Source organism: Carcharhinus amblyrhynchos, chromosome 18 (assembly GCF_965287045.1).
Source record: "Carcharhinus amblyrhynchos chromosome 18, sCarAmb.v2.hapA, whole genome shotgun sequence".
In the NCBI taxonomy this organism is placed as follows: domain Eukaryota; kingdom Metazoa; phylum Chordata; class Chondrichthyes; order Carcharhiniformes; family Carcharhinidae; genus Carcharhinus; species Carcharhinus amblyrhynchos.
Window position 1 is genome coordinate 20,142,601 of NC_137341.1, and position 16,453 is coordinate 20,159,053.

Here is a 16,453-nt window from a genome sequence, read left to right on the forward strand (position 1 = left end):
TCCCCCTTCTTCCTCCCCCCCTTCTTCCTCCCCCCCTTCTTCCTCCCCCCCTCCTTCCTCCCCTCCTCCTTCCTCCCCTCCTCCTTCCTCCCCTCCTCCCTCCCCCCCCCCCCCCCCCCCCGAAACAGCCTGAGCACTGGCCCCCCCGGCCATGTGTCACGCCCCCCTCCCCCAATTTTTCTCCCCCCCGCCTTGGACATCGGCTTTTGCTGCTTGGGTAATGCCAGGGGGCACACGCTGGCAGTGCCCAGGTGCTAATGCCCAAGAAAACCCGAAGGACCCTTTCGGGGGACCCAATTGACCCCGCTCACTCCAGCAACTCCAGGCACTAGCTTCCTGCTAATCATATTTAAATTATATTAAAGTCCTGTCTGCATATCTAACACAGCTCCGTGCTTATTTCCGCTCAACAATTTAGGCAAGTGTCATGATTGGTTGACATCTAGAGGAGTAATGGAATGCAATTTGCCGGGTGACAAGATTAGTGGGAATACAGAGAAATTGAGGTGTGAGTTGTCATATCAGAAACATTGTTTGCCAGTCAGTGGGACTATTTCTGCTATTTCTATGTGGTGATTTCTGTTCGGCGATTCTGCATTGTTGTGTGTCAGAAACTGATAGCCAAGTTCTGCATGCATGAGGTCTCAACCAGGATCTTGGGTTCATGTCACTCTACACGAAACCCCCACCATTTGGCCTGGGCTTGCAAAATTTGACTGACTGTCGAGGCTTGAGACAATTTACACCTCTTTAACCTGTGATTATACCTCTCTCCACTTGCATTGTCTGTACCTGTAAAGATTTGCATTCCAACCATTATCTTGCAATTGAGTCTATATATGCTGTGTTTGTGAACCCACCTCTCCAATTACCAGATGAAAGAGCAGCTTGTGATACTAAATAAACCTTTTGGACTTTAATCTGGTGTTGTGAGACTTCTCACTGTGCCCACCTCAGTTCACCACTGGCAATTCCACATCAGATTAAATCAGAGAGAGAGGTTTTAAGGAGTATCTAAAAGAGACAGAGAGGATTAGAGAGGGAATTACAAAACTTAGTTTCTCAGCAAATTAAATCAGTCACCAATGGTGGATAGATTAGAGTTACCAACTCTTCAGGATTGTTATGAAATTTCCAGGAATTTATCAAGAGCCGTTGTTACTGGTAAGAATTTCTCAAAATCCAGAAGGATAACTTGAATCAGTGATTCTTAGTGGCCTATATTTATGTGGAATAATATGAGGAACAGAGAAACGAGTCTAGTCATTCTATAAACAATAAATGAAGAGTATTTATTAAAATAAAAGAAAAACATACAACAAAAAAAAGTAATCTTAAAAATGCCACTTATGTATGTTAATAACAATATACACTCTTTTATCTGAAATTACATCCTTTTCCCAAAATAGACCCATGATCCCCAAAGTCACTAAAACACCTCTTTTCCCAGACAACATCCAATTTAGTAGCTCCATAAATCAAATCCAGCTCATAGTTACCACACAATACAGCTTATATGACCAAGTCTGGGAAAACGGCTTTATCTGGTTCAGTGAAGGCACAAAACTGCATTTTGTAGAGGAGAATATTTTGTAATCATCCACGGCTCTAAATGTTAGATGGAACAGACCTCTCTGAAGATTAGATGGAGCTGGCCTGTCTGACTGTTGGATGGAAAACTAGCCTACTTCTCCAAAGAATGTATTAGCAATTATACTGTTTCAGTTCTGTGATATTCACCCTATGAATTCAGCTGTCTACATCTCTCAAATTCCTTGCTTTTACAAATTTTCATTTTTGTAGCCCCAATGACCTCTGGTAAACAATGTTTCTGACCTGACAATTTGCACCTCAATTTCTCTGTATTCCTACTAATCTTGTTACTCAGCAAATCGCATCTCACTATTCCCCTAGAATCAGCCAATCCTGTTACTTGTCTAACATTTTGCCTTCACCTTAAATTCAACTGTTAACTTCATTAACTTCCCAAATTCCTAACAACTTGAAGATTAAGACACTGCCACAAGCAATACACAGGCATAAATTATAGAGACATTAAACAAAAAGCGTGTTTTCATCTTCTTTGAAAAATTCCATTGATTAGATTTAAAAGTATTGAAAATAGGGGAACAAAGTCTGCTTGATTGATGGTGGATAAATCCAATTGGGTAACCAATAAACTGCCCCCTTTCTTCATGGGAGTGGGAAGGTGCTGTAGCTGGAAGACAGACCAATGGTGGAGATAAAAGAGGGATATAAGGCAAAAGGTCATGTGATGAAAACTCTTAGGATGCACTGAACCAGAGTTTACAACCGTAGACCGTTCCATGATTAATAACCCTGTCCAAAGAATTTTTAAAAATTATTTCAAGTTATGGTCATCACGAACATAGCCAACATTTATTGCTCATCTGTATTTGTGCTTAAGTTTGATATGGCTGAATTTGATAGGCATTTCAAAGGACGTTTGGTCAGGACTTTTCCTGCAGGCTTCTGAACCCAGCATTCAGACTGAAATGTGGGTTAGAAGCCCAGACTGTGTGTAAATAATTCTTAATGTGATGTTTCCAGGACAGCCAATTAATGGCCAAGGGCAGGCCTGCCATCTCGTTAAGAGTGGCATGTGGGCTGTCAAAGCTGGCAGATCAGTCAGGACCTTCCAATTTGAAAAGAGTAGGTAGGTAAAGGAGGAGCTTTAAAATTGTGAAGATAATTCACTTTTTTAAAATGTAAATTGAAAATGGCTTTTGTAATCAGGCCACCACAATGTCGGGGGGACGGGATTGGGATGGGAAACTCCACAGGGCAGGCTGCAGCTGCTACAGATCTCCAGTCACCACCTCCAGGCACCTGGAGGAACATGAGGCCAACTGGAAAATCCCAGTTCTTTGCTTCCAGATTTACTTAACATAATTTGAATTCAAATCCCCAAATCATCCTGGTAGGATTTCTGTTCTACTGAGGCAAAATGTTCCTACTCTCTGTTCATTTAGCCCACAGGCAGCTTGTTATTACTACAGAGCAGGTTTTTAAAGGAATCTAGGAGTAGGAGTAAGTCATTAAGCCCCGAAAGTTCATCTTTGCCATTGTGGCACAGTGAGCATCCTAATTGCTCTGTCATACTCCCAACATTAGCCTTCTCCCACTTCTACTGTGCCTCAGCATCTGACAGCTAGTGCTCCCACAGCTCCTTCTCAGACTCTTGAATTTGCCCCAATGCTTTTACAACCCATAATGAGCATCACTGAACTCCTTGCTCTCAACATATCCAACCCACATACTCTTTACCTTGCCTACGCCTAAGAACTCTCCACTGCTGCTATGTGCAGTGCTTAACCCCCTTCATCCCAGAACCCCTATCCAATTATTTATTATTAAAAATTATTACGTATTAGCAGTTATTCTGGGTTACATAAATAATGGCAAGAAATAAAATTAACTGAATACAGTTAATAGTAATCAAAACTCCAGATTTACAGTTTCAATGTAAACATCGTGTAATCATAGAATTATAGCTCAGAAATAGCATCATAGAGGTTTACAGCATGGAAACAAACCCTTTGGCCCAACTTGTCCATGCTGCCTATGTCAATGATATTCCTGTAATATACTCTAATACAGTGATTCCAAACCTTTTCAGCCATGCAACACACTTCAATGAGACAAACAATTCCATGGCACACCCATTTTTTAAAAATTGAATCAATTGCTCATCAATGTTACATTTACTATGGTTATGATCTTAAAAGAGAGGTTTGCAGCACATAATTGAAATTCAATGGATCAGAGCAAAACACAAAGTTGAGTAAATAGTAACTTACTGAGTTAGTGGGAACTCTCGGGCCACTGGTGTGCACAGAACCTTTTGATCTGGAGAAAGATTGATGGGAGGGCCACCTGCAAAGCTCTCCTTCCAGTCCCCACTTGCCTGCCCTCTGCCGCCCTTCAGTTTGTGCAGCTTCACTAATGGAGAGAACCTGCAAAGGACGGCAGTAGGAAGGCCCTCAGCCCACAATCGGCACACACAAAGTTGCATTATCCATCACAGCTGCTTGTATGAGTGACTATAAACTGCACATAAATTCAAGTATTATGCTCACCGAAACTTTCCCACACCAGGCAGTGGCGCACTTGCACCGTTCTCACAGTATAACCAGTGTGTGCCACAGTACACCAGCTGAAAACCACTTGTCTACAGGTTTCTGTTCCATACAGTGACTGGTCACATGTTCATACTGCTTCTTCACTTGATGTTAGATGGAAGATTTTATTTGTCCTACATAAATGTTTCAATAACTACATCTTGCATTCATGTAGCACAATTAATGTTTAGAAAAACAATTCAGAAAGTGCTTCACAGTGGCATTATCAACGAATAGAGACCATGCCAAAGGACAAGCTATTAAGAACGGGGTTCCCAAACAGCTTATTCAAAGAGAAAGCTATTAAAGAAGGTGGAGAGTCAGAGGTATTCTGAGAGGGAATTACAGAGCACCAGGCCAATGCTGAAGGTAATCACCAATGGTGGGGGGAGCTTGTGGGAAAGAAGAGGCACAGGATGAACAATAGGCCAGAGACCAAGCACAAATAATTAGTATATAGCTGAAAGTGCAATGAAGTCCTGTTCTTCTTAAACAACTGTCAAAAGTTTGTGTCAGCAAAGACTGATTGCTCAAAACTGAAGACTTTACTGTGTTTTACTTCCATTGTTTGCTGGAGCAGACGAGTGAAGGAGCAGAGAGAGAGCTAAGATTTTACCTGTTAAAAACCTGTTTAAAATAAGTTTAAAGCACTTTGTTCTTTGTAGAACTGTTTAAAGCATTTATTTATTGTATTTACTGCTTTAAGAATTCTGAGGGAGTGGTTAGCAGGCAGTTGTGGGCCATCAGCTTTAAATCAGCGCCAGGTTTAAAAGGAGGCCTGGTGTAGACAGCAGGCAGCGTCTGAGCGGGCAGCGGAGTGAGTGGGAAGCAGAGTGAGCTACTAGGACTTAATATCAAAAAGGGCTGGAAGGAAAAAAGGCCAGGTGAGTTCGTTTGAAAAACAAAAAAAAAAAATTTTTTCAAAACTACTACAGTGAATAATGGAGGGGCATGTGATGTGTGGTTTCTGTATGATGTGGGAACTGGTGGACCCTAGGGTTCATCCCAGTGACCATGTCTGCAGTAAGTGCAGGTTGCTGGAGGAGCTCCAGCTCAGGGTAAATGAGCTGGCCTCTGAGCTACAGACACTGAGGCTCATCAGGGGGAGAGAGGGTGCCATTGTCAATGGGGTGCAAGTGACATCCACCCCCCCTAGACTGGCTAACTCTAAGGGTCAGGGACAAGAGGGGGCTGCTGGGAGGAGGAAGGGGGGTGAGGAGTGGAGGCCTCAGCCTCTTAATCTGCATAACAGGTTTGAGGTTCTTGCTTCCAGGCTGGACGAGAACGAGGCAGGTGAGGTTGGTGAGCAAGCTGCACACGGTACAGTGCTGCAGCAGGACATAGGCAAAGAGAAAGGGAAAAGGAACGTAGTAGTGATTGGGGATAGTGGGGTGAAGGGTATTGACACTGTCCTTTGTCACAATGACAAAGTGCACAGAAGGGTGTGTTGTCTGCCTGGTGCTCGGGTCCGGGATGTCGCAGCTGGGCTGCAGAGGAACCTGGAGTGGGAGGGTGAGAATCCGGTCGTTGTGGTTCATGTGGGTGCCGGCGACGTAAGCAAAATGCAGACTGAGGATCTGGGGAGGGAGTATGAAAAGCTGGGAATGGAATTAAAAAGTAGAACCGACAAGGTGGTTATCTCTGGGCTACTGCCTGAACCGTGTGCAGATGGGCGTAGGGTTGACAGGATTAAGGAAGTGAATGGGTGGCTCAGGGATTGGTGTGGGAGGAATGGGTTTGAATTTATGGGGCATTGGCACCAGTATTGGGGTAGGTGGGACCTGTTCGGGCGGGATGGGGTTGGTCTGAACTGTGCTGGGACCAGAGTGCTGGCGAATCGAGTAAAGAGGACTGTAGACAGGGCTTTAAACTAATTGGGGGGGGGGGAGGGTGCGAGGGTAGGTGACCTTACGAGGTCTAAAGTTAAGGAGAGTGTACATGTAAGGGAAGAGGCCGAGGGTGTCCCAATAATAGAGGGAGTAGGGGGCGTGAGTATGGTTGGTGGCGTTGCGGCAAATAGGGTCCAGGTGAAGGCTGGGATGAAAGCACTTTATCTGAATGCACGAAGCATTCGGAATAAAGTGGATGAGCTGATGGCGCAGATCGACACAAATGGATACGATCTGGTGGCCATTACAGAGACGTGGCTGCAAGGTGACAGGGACTGGGAGATGAATGTACAGGGCTATCAAGTGTTTAGGAAGGATAGGCAGGAGGAAAGAGGGGGTGGCGTAGCTCTGCTGATTAAGGATAGTATGAAGGTGGTAGCAAGGGATGATATCGGAGCCAAAGAGCAGAAAGTGGAATCGTTGTGGGTGGAGATTAGGAACAGCAAAGGGAGGAAGACGCTGGTGGGTGTCGTCTATAGGCCCCCGAATAATGATCTGGAGGTGGGGCGGGCTGTTAACACGCAAATCAGTGCGGCGTGCAGGAATGGGACGGCCGTAGTTATGGGGGATTTCAATCTGCATATTGATTGGTCGACCTATGTTGGACGTGAGGGGCTCGAGGAAGAGTTCTTGGAATGCTGCCGGGATAGTTTCCTCGAACAGTGTGTGTTGGAGCTGACGAGGGAGCGAGCTATCTTGGATCTGGTGCTATGTAATGAAGCGGGTAGAATTAGGGACCTTGTGGTGAAGGATCCTCTTGGGGAGAGTGATCATTGTATGGTGGAGTTTCTGGTGCAGATGGAGGAGGAGAAAGTGGGTTCCCGGACACGCGTCCTTTGTTTGAATAGAGGGGAATACGGTAGGATGAGAGAAGAATTGGCGAATGTGGACTGGGAGAGCGCGTTGGAGGGAGGGTCTGTTGAGGAGCAGTGGAGGATCTTTAAGGAGATCTTTCTTGGTGCTCAACGGAAATTTATTCCGATGGTCAAAAAGGATAGTAGGAGGAGAGGTAATAAGCCGTGGATAACGAAGGAGGTGAAGGAAAGTGTTAAACTAAAAGCGGAGGAATTTAGAGTAGCTAAGAGTAGTGGGCGAGAAGAGGATTGGGAGAGGTTTAAATGTCAACAAAGATTGACAAAGAAGTTGATAAGGAAGGGTAGGAGAAACTATGAAGCTGGGCTAGCGCTTAATATAAAAAAGGATAGCAAGAGTTTTTATAAATATATAAAAAGGAAGAGGCTGGCTAGGGTGAATGTTGGTCCTTTAGAGGATGAGAAAGGGGACCTAGTGGTAGGGGATGGGGATATGGCTAAGGTATTGAATAACTTTTTTGTTTCTGTCTTCACGGAGGAGGACGTGAATAATTTGCCGGGTGTTAGCGATGGAAAGGTGGTAGGACTGGAGGGTCTTAATGACATTACTGTTACTAGAAAGGCGGTGCTCGACAGACTGGAGGGGCTGATTGTGGACAAGTCCCCAGGACCGGATGGAATGCATCCGAGGGTTCTGAAAGAAATGGCGGAGGTGATAGTGGATGCCTTGGTGGTTATTTTCCAAACGTCGCTGGATTCCGGGGAAGTGCCGGATGATTGGAAAACGGCTAATGTTACGCCGTTGTTTAAGAAGGGTGCCAGGCAAAAGGCGGGGAATTATAGGTCGGTTAGTTTAACGTCTGTGGTAGGTAAAATGTTAGAATCTGTCATTAAGGAGGAAATTGCGAGGCATCTTGAAGGGAATTGCTTGGTAGAGCAGACGCAGCACGGTTTCATTAAAGGGAAGTCGTGTCTGACAAATTTACTGGAGTTCTATGAGGATGTGTCTAGGGCGGTGGATAGAGGAGAGCCGGTGGATGTGGTCTTTCTAGATTTTCAGAAGGCGTTTGACAAAGTGCCTCACAAGAGGTTATTGCAGAAGGTCGAGGGACATGGAGTTGGGGGTAGGGTGTTAGCGTGGATAGAGGATTGGTTGTCAAATAGGAGGCAGAGAGTGGGGGTCAACGGGTGCTATTCGGATTGGCAGATGGTGACTAGTGGAGTGCCCCAGGGGTCGGTGCTGGGGCCTCAGCTTTTTACCATTTATATAGATGATCTGGAGGAGGGAACCGAGTGTAGAGTGTCGAAATTTGCTGATGACACCAAGATTGGGGGAACGGCAAATTGTGCGGAGGGTGTGGAGAGCCTGCAGAAGGATCTAGATAGGCTGGGCGAATGGGCCAGGAAATGGCAAATGGAATTTAATGTTGGCAAGTGTGAGGTGGTCCACTTTGGTAGGAAGAATGGTAGGAAGGACTATTACTTACGGGGCAAAAATCTGCAGCAGGCGACGGTGCAGAGGGACCTCGGGGTCCTTGTGCATGAGTCGCAAAAACCCAGCTTGCAGGTGCAGCAGGTAGTCAGGAAGGCGAATGGGATGCTGGCCTTCATAGCGAAGGGGATTGAATATAAAAGTAGGGAGGTTTTGCTGCAGCTGTATAGGGCATTGGTGAGGCCGCAACTGGAGTACTGTGTGCATTTTTGGGCGCCGCACCTGCGCAAAGATATTTTGGCCTTGGAGGGAGTGCAGAGGATGTTTACTAGGCTGATACTGGAGTTGAGGGGGTTGAGCTATGAGGAGAGGCTGAATAAACTGGGCTTGTACTCGTTAGAGTTTAGAAGAATGAGAGGAGATCTCATTGAGACGTATAAGATGATGAATGGGATGGATAGGATAGAGGTGGAAAGACTCTTCCCGCTCAAAAAAGACAATAGGACTAGGGGGCACAGCCTCAAGATAAAAGGGGGGCGGTTTAGAACGGAGTTGAGGAGGAACTTCTTCACTCAAGGGGTGGTGAATCTCTGGAATTCTCTGCCCGTTGAAGTGGTGGAGGCTGCCTCGCTAAATATTTTTAAGACGCGGGTTGATGGGTTTTTGATAGGAGAGGGGATTAAGGGTTATGGGGAGAGGGCGGGAAAGTGGAACTGAGCAGCGACAGATCAGCCATGATCTTATTGAATGGCGGGGCAGGCTCGAAGGGCTGGATGGCCTACTCCTGCCCCTATTTCTTATGTTCTTATGTTCTTATGTTTTTGCTAATGCAGCATTGACAAGTTTAAATGGAACCTTTAGCATGGAATTTTGCTTTAGCATAAGCCACTCAAACTGTCAAAATTGGGACAGTGAATGTGCTAAACGGAAGGATCAAATGTGATCTATTCTTATCCTTGACCTCTTTTCCTAAATACCTTTCTCCACTAAATTTATCTTCATAGGCTGGCCTCAAGTTCCTAAAGAATGAAAGAAAAACTTACATTTACATAATGCTGCCCAAGATCTGATGACTTTCAAAAGCACTTCGCAACCATATACTTTTTAATTATATATTTTTCTGAAGTGTAGTTGGCCAATTTGTATAAAACAGTGATAACAACCAGATAATCCTATCTTTAATGATGCCCTTTAAGAGATGAATATTGGCTAGGATTTCAGGAAGAACTGTTCTGTTTTTCTTCAAATAATGTCATAGGATAATTTACATATACCTAAGAGGGGGTAATTCCTTGATTTAATGTCTCATCTGAAAGATTACACCTCTGAAAGTGCAGCACACACCCTCAGTACTGCACTGGTGATTCAACCTGGATCATGTTCTGAAGTCTCTGTGCTCAATCTAAACCGCAGCTGATATTGGTTTAGTTCAGTCTTGGTTTAGTTCAGTCTTGGAGGGGTGGCTCCAGTACATGATCCTGGTATTGTGAAACAGAATGTAACATGATAAACCCTGATTTTTAAGTGCATTCTGGTAGTCCTTTTCCACAGGGATGTAGGAACAGGAGTCGGCCATTCAGCCTCTTGAACCTGCTTTGTCATTTAATGAACCCATAGCTGATCTGACCTCAACTTTATTTCTCCACCTTTAATCCATATCCCTCAATATCGTTATCTAACATAAATCTATTGATCTCAGAGCTAAAAGGCCCAATTTGCTCCCAGCTCCCACTGTCTTGGAATAATTCAATATACTTTCTGTGAGAGATGCTTCTTGATTTAATTGTCAAATGACCTTACTTCAATTTTAATATGTCTCATCATTTCTGATTACCCCCACCAAGGAAATAGTTTCTCTCTAGCTAACTTATTTAATCTTTTTAACATTTTAAACACCTCAATCAGATCGCTCTGCAAACTTCTATGCTCTCGGGAAGTTCCACTCGTTCAGGCATTATTATTGGACAGATGTTTGATTTCACCATGGATTATTATAATGGTTACATATGATGAAACCATCATTTCTGGCCAAAATGGAGATGATTGGGTAATTCCTCTATCAATACCATTTGGAGACCATGCTATATTATACTGCAAATAACTGGCATTGATTTTATTCACATACATCATTTCATCTAACAATTTTTCCCTCACTGTATTTTATTGGAGAAATAATCCTGCTGTACTTGGGAGTCTGTTTGCTGTAGTTGCAAGTGCTGCTGCCCCCACCGTAAACACACTGGCTGATACACTGCTGTCAATATTTATTCTGAATTAAATTTACCAGTTTGTAATTCTAATTTTCAGCAAACTCCAAACTGATTTGAAGACTACTAACATTGAAGAGATGAAGATTGCCACAGAGACATACTACGAGGAAGTAAGTTCTCAGTAGGGTCTTAGCTCTTTTTTGATAATTCACTGCTTATAGGACAACAAGGGTCTTAACTGAGAGTCTTCCAATTCACCCTCACTGTTCTTTCTGAGCTTTACTTTGTGATATTCTACTCTTTCATTGGTGTTTTACTGAATATTAAGAAACAACATTTTATGTGGTCGGATCCTTTGATAAATGGCTCTAAAAACCAACGAACCAAGCACTGGCCATTTCTAGAGAAATGAAATGAAAAGCAGGCAAGTTATGTTAAAATTATAGGGAACCTTGGTTCGATCACACTTGGAATACATGCTGATCTCCACGTTACAGAAAGGTTATTGAGGCACTGGAGAAAATGCAGAAAATAGTTGCAAGGATAATACCCGAACTGAGATGTTATAACTATCAGGAAAGACTGAACAGGAATGGGTTTTTCATCTGGAAAAGAGAAGGCTAAGGGTGGACTTAATAGAGGACTTTAAAATTATGAAAGATAATTGGCAGGGTAGAGAAGATGTTCCCACTTGTGAGGGGATCAAATCTAGGGCTACCAAATATAAGATGCTCCCTGTTAAATCCAGTCAAGAAGTCAGAAGCAATTTCTTTAGCTGGAGAGTGATGAGAATACGTGGAACTCACTATCATGTGGTGTACTTATTATTAGAGCCATAACTTGCATTTATATAGTACCTTTAACGTAACAAAATGTTCCCAGCTGCTCCATGAGCATTATCAGTCAAAATTTGATACTAACTCACGGAAGAAAATATCAATTCAGTTAAGCTGAAGCTTGATCAACAACATAGATCTTAAGGAGCATCTCGAAGGAGGAGAGAGTTGGAGGTGCTTAGGGAGGAAAATGTTGACATGGCTTTGATGCAGGAAACTCATCTAGATGATGAAGAACATGAAAGTAAAGCAGGACTGGGTTGGACAAATGATTTCTGCGTCATTTTTGATAAGTAGCTGAGGGGTTGTGATTTTGATTAATGAAAACATGCTAGCTAGACTTGAGAACTGTGTGAAGTATAAAAGGGGAAGGTGATCATTAAGGAAATGCTGCAAATATTTCAATGATAAACGTGTGTGGCCCTCCAAATTGTTCTCCTGATTTTGTTGTTAAAGCCTTAATGGATTTTGCTGAAATAGCATCAACAAATTCTTTCATAGGAGGAGACTTCAACTGCCACCAAAATCCTATGACAGACAAGCGTCCCATAACTCCACCCACTCAACAGGTGAAGACATCAAGTATCTGCATGCAAGGAATTGGGGTATTTGGACGTTTAGAGAACATTACACCCTCAGGATAAAGAATTCACCTTTTTCTCTGCTCCCCATCAATGTGATACAAGAACTGATTATTTTTTTCACACCAAAAACAATGTTACATTCAGGGATTTCATGTTCTTTAGGTGGTATTGTGATCTCTGATCATCCTCTTGTCTTCCTGGAATTTTCTCTGAATATATTTACAGTCTACGTTATGAGACTTAATGCATCTCTGCTGGAAGATCATGGCTGGGACTCTCTCGGCCCACTGTGCTGCCCAAGAAGCGCAGTGAGCCAGGAGACATTAGCAAGGGATTTGTAGTGGGACTTGCAGCTGTCATCTAGCTGATCACGAGTCTCCCAGGCCCTTTTTTTCCATGTTATCAGCTGGAAATCGGTGTGGGGCTGATTACAATATGGAAATCGTCATTTCCTGTTTTCCCACCCATTGGGCACTTTGTTTTATTTTGGGAGAATCTCGGCCCATAACGTTATTTTTTATTTCAAATCCAAATTTGGCCTTATTTGTTCAATCAATTCTTTTTCTGAAGTCAGCCCATGAATCCTGTATGGTTAACAAAAAGTGCTGGAACAACAATGCCAGCCAAAAATAAAATAGGCCAAAACAGAAAAGATGTATGGTCCTAGCTATTTAGCGCTGAAAGTAATGAGTGCAGTCCTTGTTGACTCAACGTACTGAAAGGAGTATAAAAAATTTGCAAAACAAATGATGAGCTTGGAAATAAACCAATTTAATATTTAGCTCATACACACACAAAAAAAACAAATTACTATAGATGCTGGAATCTTAAACAAAAACAGAAAATGCTAGAAAATTTCAGCAGATCTGATGGCATCTGTGGACCAAGAATAGAGCTAACGTTTCAAGTCTACATGATCCTTCATCAGAGCAGATATTTAGCTCCCTTTACAAAGAAGAAAGTAGACTCTCAGATTATTTCCTTTTTTAGATTCAAAAGGCAATAGGATGTTTAAGAGGTTATCAATAAGGCATTTAAAATTTGTATAAATCATCAGTCATTGATCAGTGATTAATGTGTATTAAATGAATTTTCTCTTCTTTTGAGTTCCCAACAATTTCTGAAGACCAAAGGTCAATCTTAAATGCTCCCATTTCTAAGGGAGAATTATTTATCTGTTTTGACAGATCTTAAGTCTGGTAAGGCTTCAGGACCTGATGGTTTTGGGACTGAATTTTATAAGGAATTCAATGACATGCTAATAGAACCTCTGATTAGTATGTATAACCATTCATCTGACGCAGGATAGTTGCCTCAATCACTTAGAAAAGTTATTCACTTTTGAAGACATGCAAAAGTCCAGAGGGTTGTGCATCCTAAAGACCAGTCTCACTTTGAAATTACTGTCTAAAATACAGGTGATATGTTGAGAAAATGTTCTTCCCCTGATTATCCAAGGTGATCACACTGGGTTTATAAGAAATTCATAGACCAATGTCAGGAGATTATTAAACATCATTTAGGTTTCTCAAAAACAAATGATAGCTTGGTGATTTCATTGGATGCAGAGAAAGCATTTGATCAGGTGGAATGGAATTATTTATTCTATGTGCTGTAGAGATTTGGGCTGAGGAGAATTTGTTATGTGGATACTAGTGCTTCATAAAAACCCACTTGCAGCAGTTCTCATTAACAATTATTGTCTAATAATTTTAGCGAAGGACCAAGGATGGTTGCCCACTATCTCAGTTGATGTTTGCAATAGCTATCGAGCCCTAAGCTAAGGCAATTAAGCATAACCCTTCAGCATTTGGCTTGGCTAATGGTGGTGGAAAGCAGCATAAGATTGCGTTATATGCTGATGATATGTTACTATTTTTGTCTAAGCTGGGAATCTCTGCTTCTGCTACTATTGACATCGTGGGTTGGTTTGGTTCCTTGGAATTTTGCTAAATCTGAGGCCATGCCATTGGGAAGGCTTAGGGCGAGATGAGCCCCCCAACCCTCCCCTGCCCCACTCCCTTCTCCATCAGGTGGTCTGCTTCAAGGTTTACCTACTTGGGTATTTCTATTATCCCCTCTCATCAGGTGTGTAAGGCAAACTTTACCCCCTTATTTGCATCAGTCTTCATTCTGGGTAAGGTTAACTTGTGTCAAAATTAAAAGCTATTATTTGTGCATACTTAAAGAGCTGGAAAAAATATTTGATATGACATTGGAGATGGATCCTATGTTTCTGATTCTGGGACTGCCAGACAAATGGATAATTATTATCAGTAGAAATGGTTGCATAATTTGCAGTGCGGAAAACTATTTTATGTTCTTGAATTATTGATAAATCACCTTTGTACACAGTTGGCACAAAATTATTATGGATTGTATCCCAGTGGAATTTCTAACTTGTATATTTCGATCTAAGTAGGACTCATTTCAAAAAAGACCTGATAGTTTTGGGAGTGAATTTTATAAGAAATTCAAAGTCATGTTAATGGACCTCTGATTAGTATGTATAACCATTCATTTGAAGCAGGATTGCTGTCTTATTCACTTAGAAAAGGGAATATCTCTAATTTTGAAAACTGGCAAGAGTCCAGAGGAGTCAGCATCCTATTGACTAATCTCAGTTTTAAATGTAGATTTGAAATGACTATCTAATTTTGGCGTTTTACATCTACAAAATGGGATCTACGTTGCTGATGCTCTCTACCTATATCATAGCTGGGCAGGATAGCACTGATTAAGATGAACGTATTACTAGGATGCTATCAATTTTACTTTCTGCTAAGGCCCTGAAGGAAATTAGTGCGGGGTTTAGCTCCTACAAATGGAACAAAAAGAGACCTCATTTAAAGTTGGCCAAATTACAATTTCTATGTTCAAAAGGGCCCTGAGTGTGCCAAATATAAAATTATATCAGCTAGCCTCTCATCTTAGATTTATATGAGAATGGATAAGAAGGGACCCCACTTTCATTTGGCTCGATTTTGAAGCTGGTAAGTCTGAATCTCTTTACAAAATCTGCTGTTTCTGAGGGAATTTAAGACTGTACCAGATAAATGTGAGAATCCAAAAGTCACCGATACTCTGACAGCTTGGAAGATGGTCCGTAATTCGGAGAGAACATTTATGTAGACTTCTCTCTCTCTCTGTCTCTGTCACTCATAAAGGGCAAGCCAGATTTTCCTCCAGTTTTCATGGACCATGGTTTTAACATTTGGAGTGATAGGCAACTCACAAGATTGGGGGACCTGACAGAGAGGCCTCCTTGTGATCTTTTGAGCGACTGTGTCAACAATGTGTTATCCCAAAACATTCTTTCTGAGATCTTAGAACTTAGAGACTTGACACTTAATAAAAGATCCCTGCACTTTAATGCCAGTGTTTCCCTAGTGTAAAAAATCTTATTGTCCACAGAACCAAAGTGATTAATTAGTAAGTTTTGTGATCGGCGCAACTCGTGGGCCGAAGGGCCTGTTTGTGCTGTAGTGTTCTATGTTCTATGTTCTATGACACACTGTGCTCTAGATCCAATACAAATATGTAAGAGGTACTGTGGATTTGGGAACGTGACCTCACAGTGAATATTGATGATGAGATCTGGAGCGGTTTCTGGGAGATTGCAAATAAAATGTTAGTCTGCAACATAACGAAGGAGACGCAACTAAAAATTCTACCGTGTCACACACCAAATTTAAGACACAATATGGACACCAACATATCCCTACTGTGCCAAAAATGTAAATTGGTAATAGGAAACTATACTCAGTGTCTCAACTTGTGTCAGAATTAAAAGCTATTGGGTGCAAATACTTAAAAAACTAGAAAAAATATTGGATATGACCTTGGAGATGGATTTTGGGTTTCTGATTCTGGGGCTTCCAGATAAATGGATAATTGATATCAATGAGAAAAGGTTGTATAATATTCTGACACTTGCAGCACAAAAAAATATTTTATGCTCATGGATTAATGAGCATAATGAGTCACCTTCTGTATAGAATTGGCACAAAATTATAATGAATTGTGTCCCCATGAAATTTCTAATTTCGATCTAAGTTGGACTTATTCCAAAAAGTATGGGGCCCCTATCTGAAATATACAGTTTCCATAATGTCAGATTTATTCCTACAAAGCTTTGCATAGAGCGTGCAGCACTGTCTCCAGCACAGTGTATGTGGCGATGTGTGTCTCTTTTCAATTTCATTATCACATGTCATTTTTGTCACCACCCTATTACTCGTTTTCTTTTCTTTTATGTGGACTGCCAGGTTAGATGAACAAACTATATTGGTTTCCTTTTCATATATGCGATGAAACGATTGTGCTATACTGTACCAGTTTAAAGATTGTTAATGGAAAACTCAAAAATATTTTCAAGAAGAAAGGAAAATAAATACTGATTAGTGATTGCAACTAGGTTTGTGAGCATATATCACAGTATATTCACACGCATCAGAGATGGTGGGGTAGGTGGGGGGGCGGTGCTGGGAGAGAGTTACATAAAGGAATCCTAATCACTTTTACAGGTTAATGTTTCTTTATGTTTAA

General features: G+C 42.0%; 1 protein-coding gene across 1 annotated transcript in view; it reads left to right on the top strand.

The window, feature by feature from the left end:
• The first annotated feature begins 10,308 nt into the window (after positions 1 to 10,308).
• The window catches only part of LOC145355182 (IQ domain-containing protein E-like), a 38,581-nt gene continuing 32,436 nt past the window's right edge, over positions 10,309 to 16,453 (top strand). Inside the window, exons 1-2 of the mRNA XM_080207095.1 lie at positions 10,309 to 10,322; positions 10,583 to 10,655. Of these exons, the coding sequence (XP_080063221.1) occupies positions 10,309 to 10,322; positions 10,583 to 10,655 (87 nt within the window). The remainder of the gene's footprint in view (positions 10,323 to 10,582; positions 10,656 to 16,453) is intronic.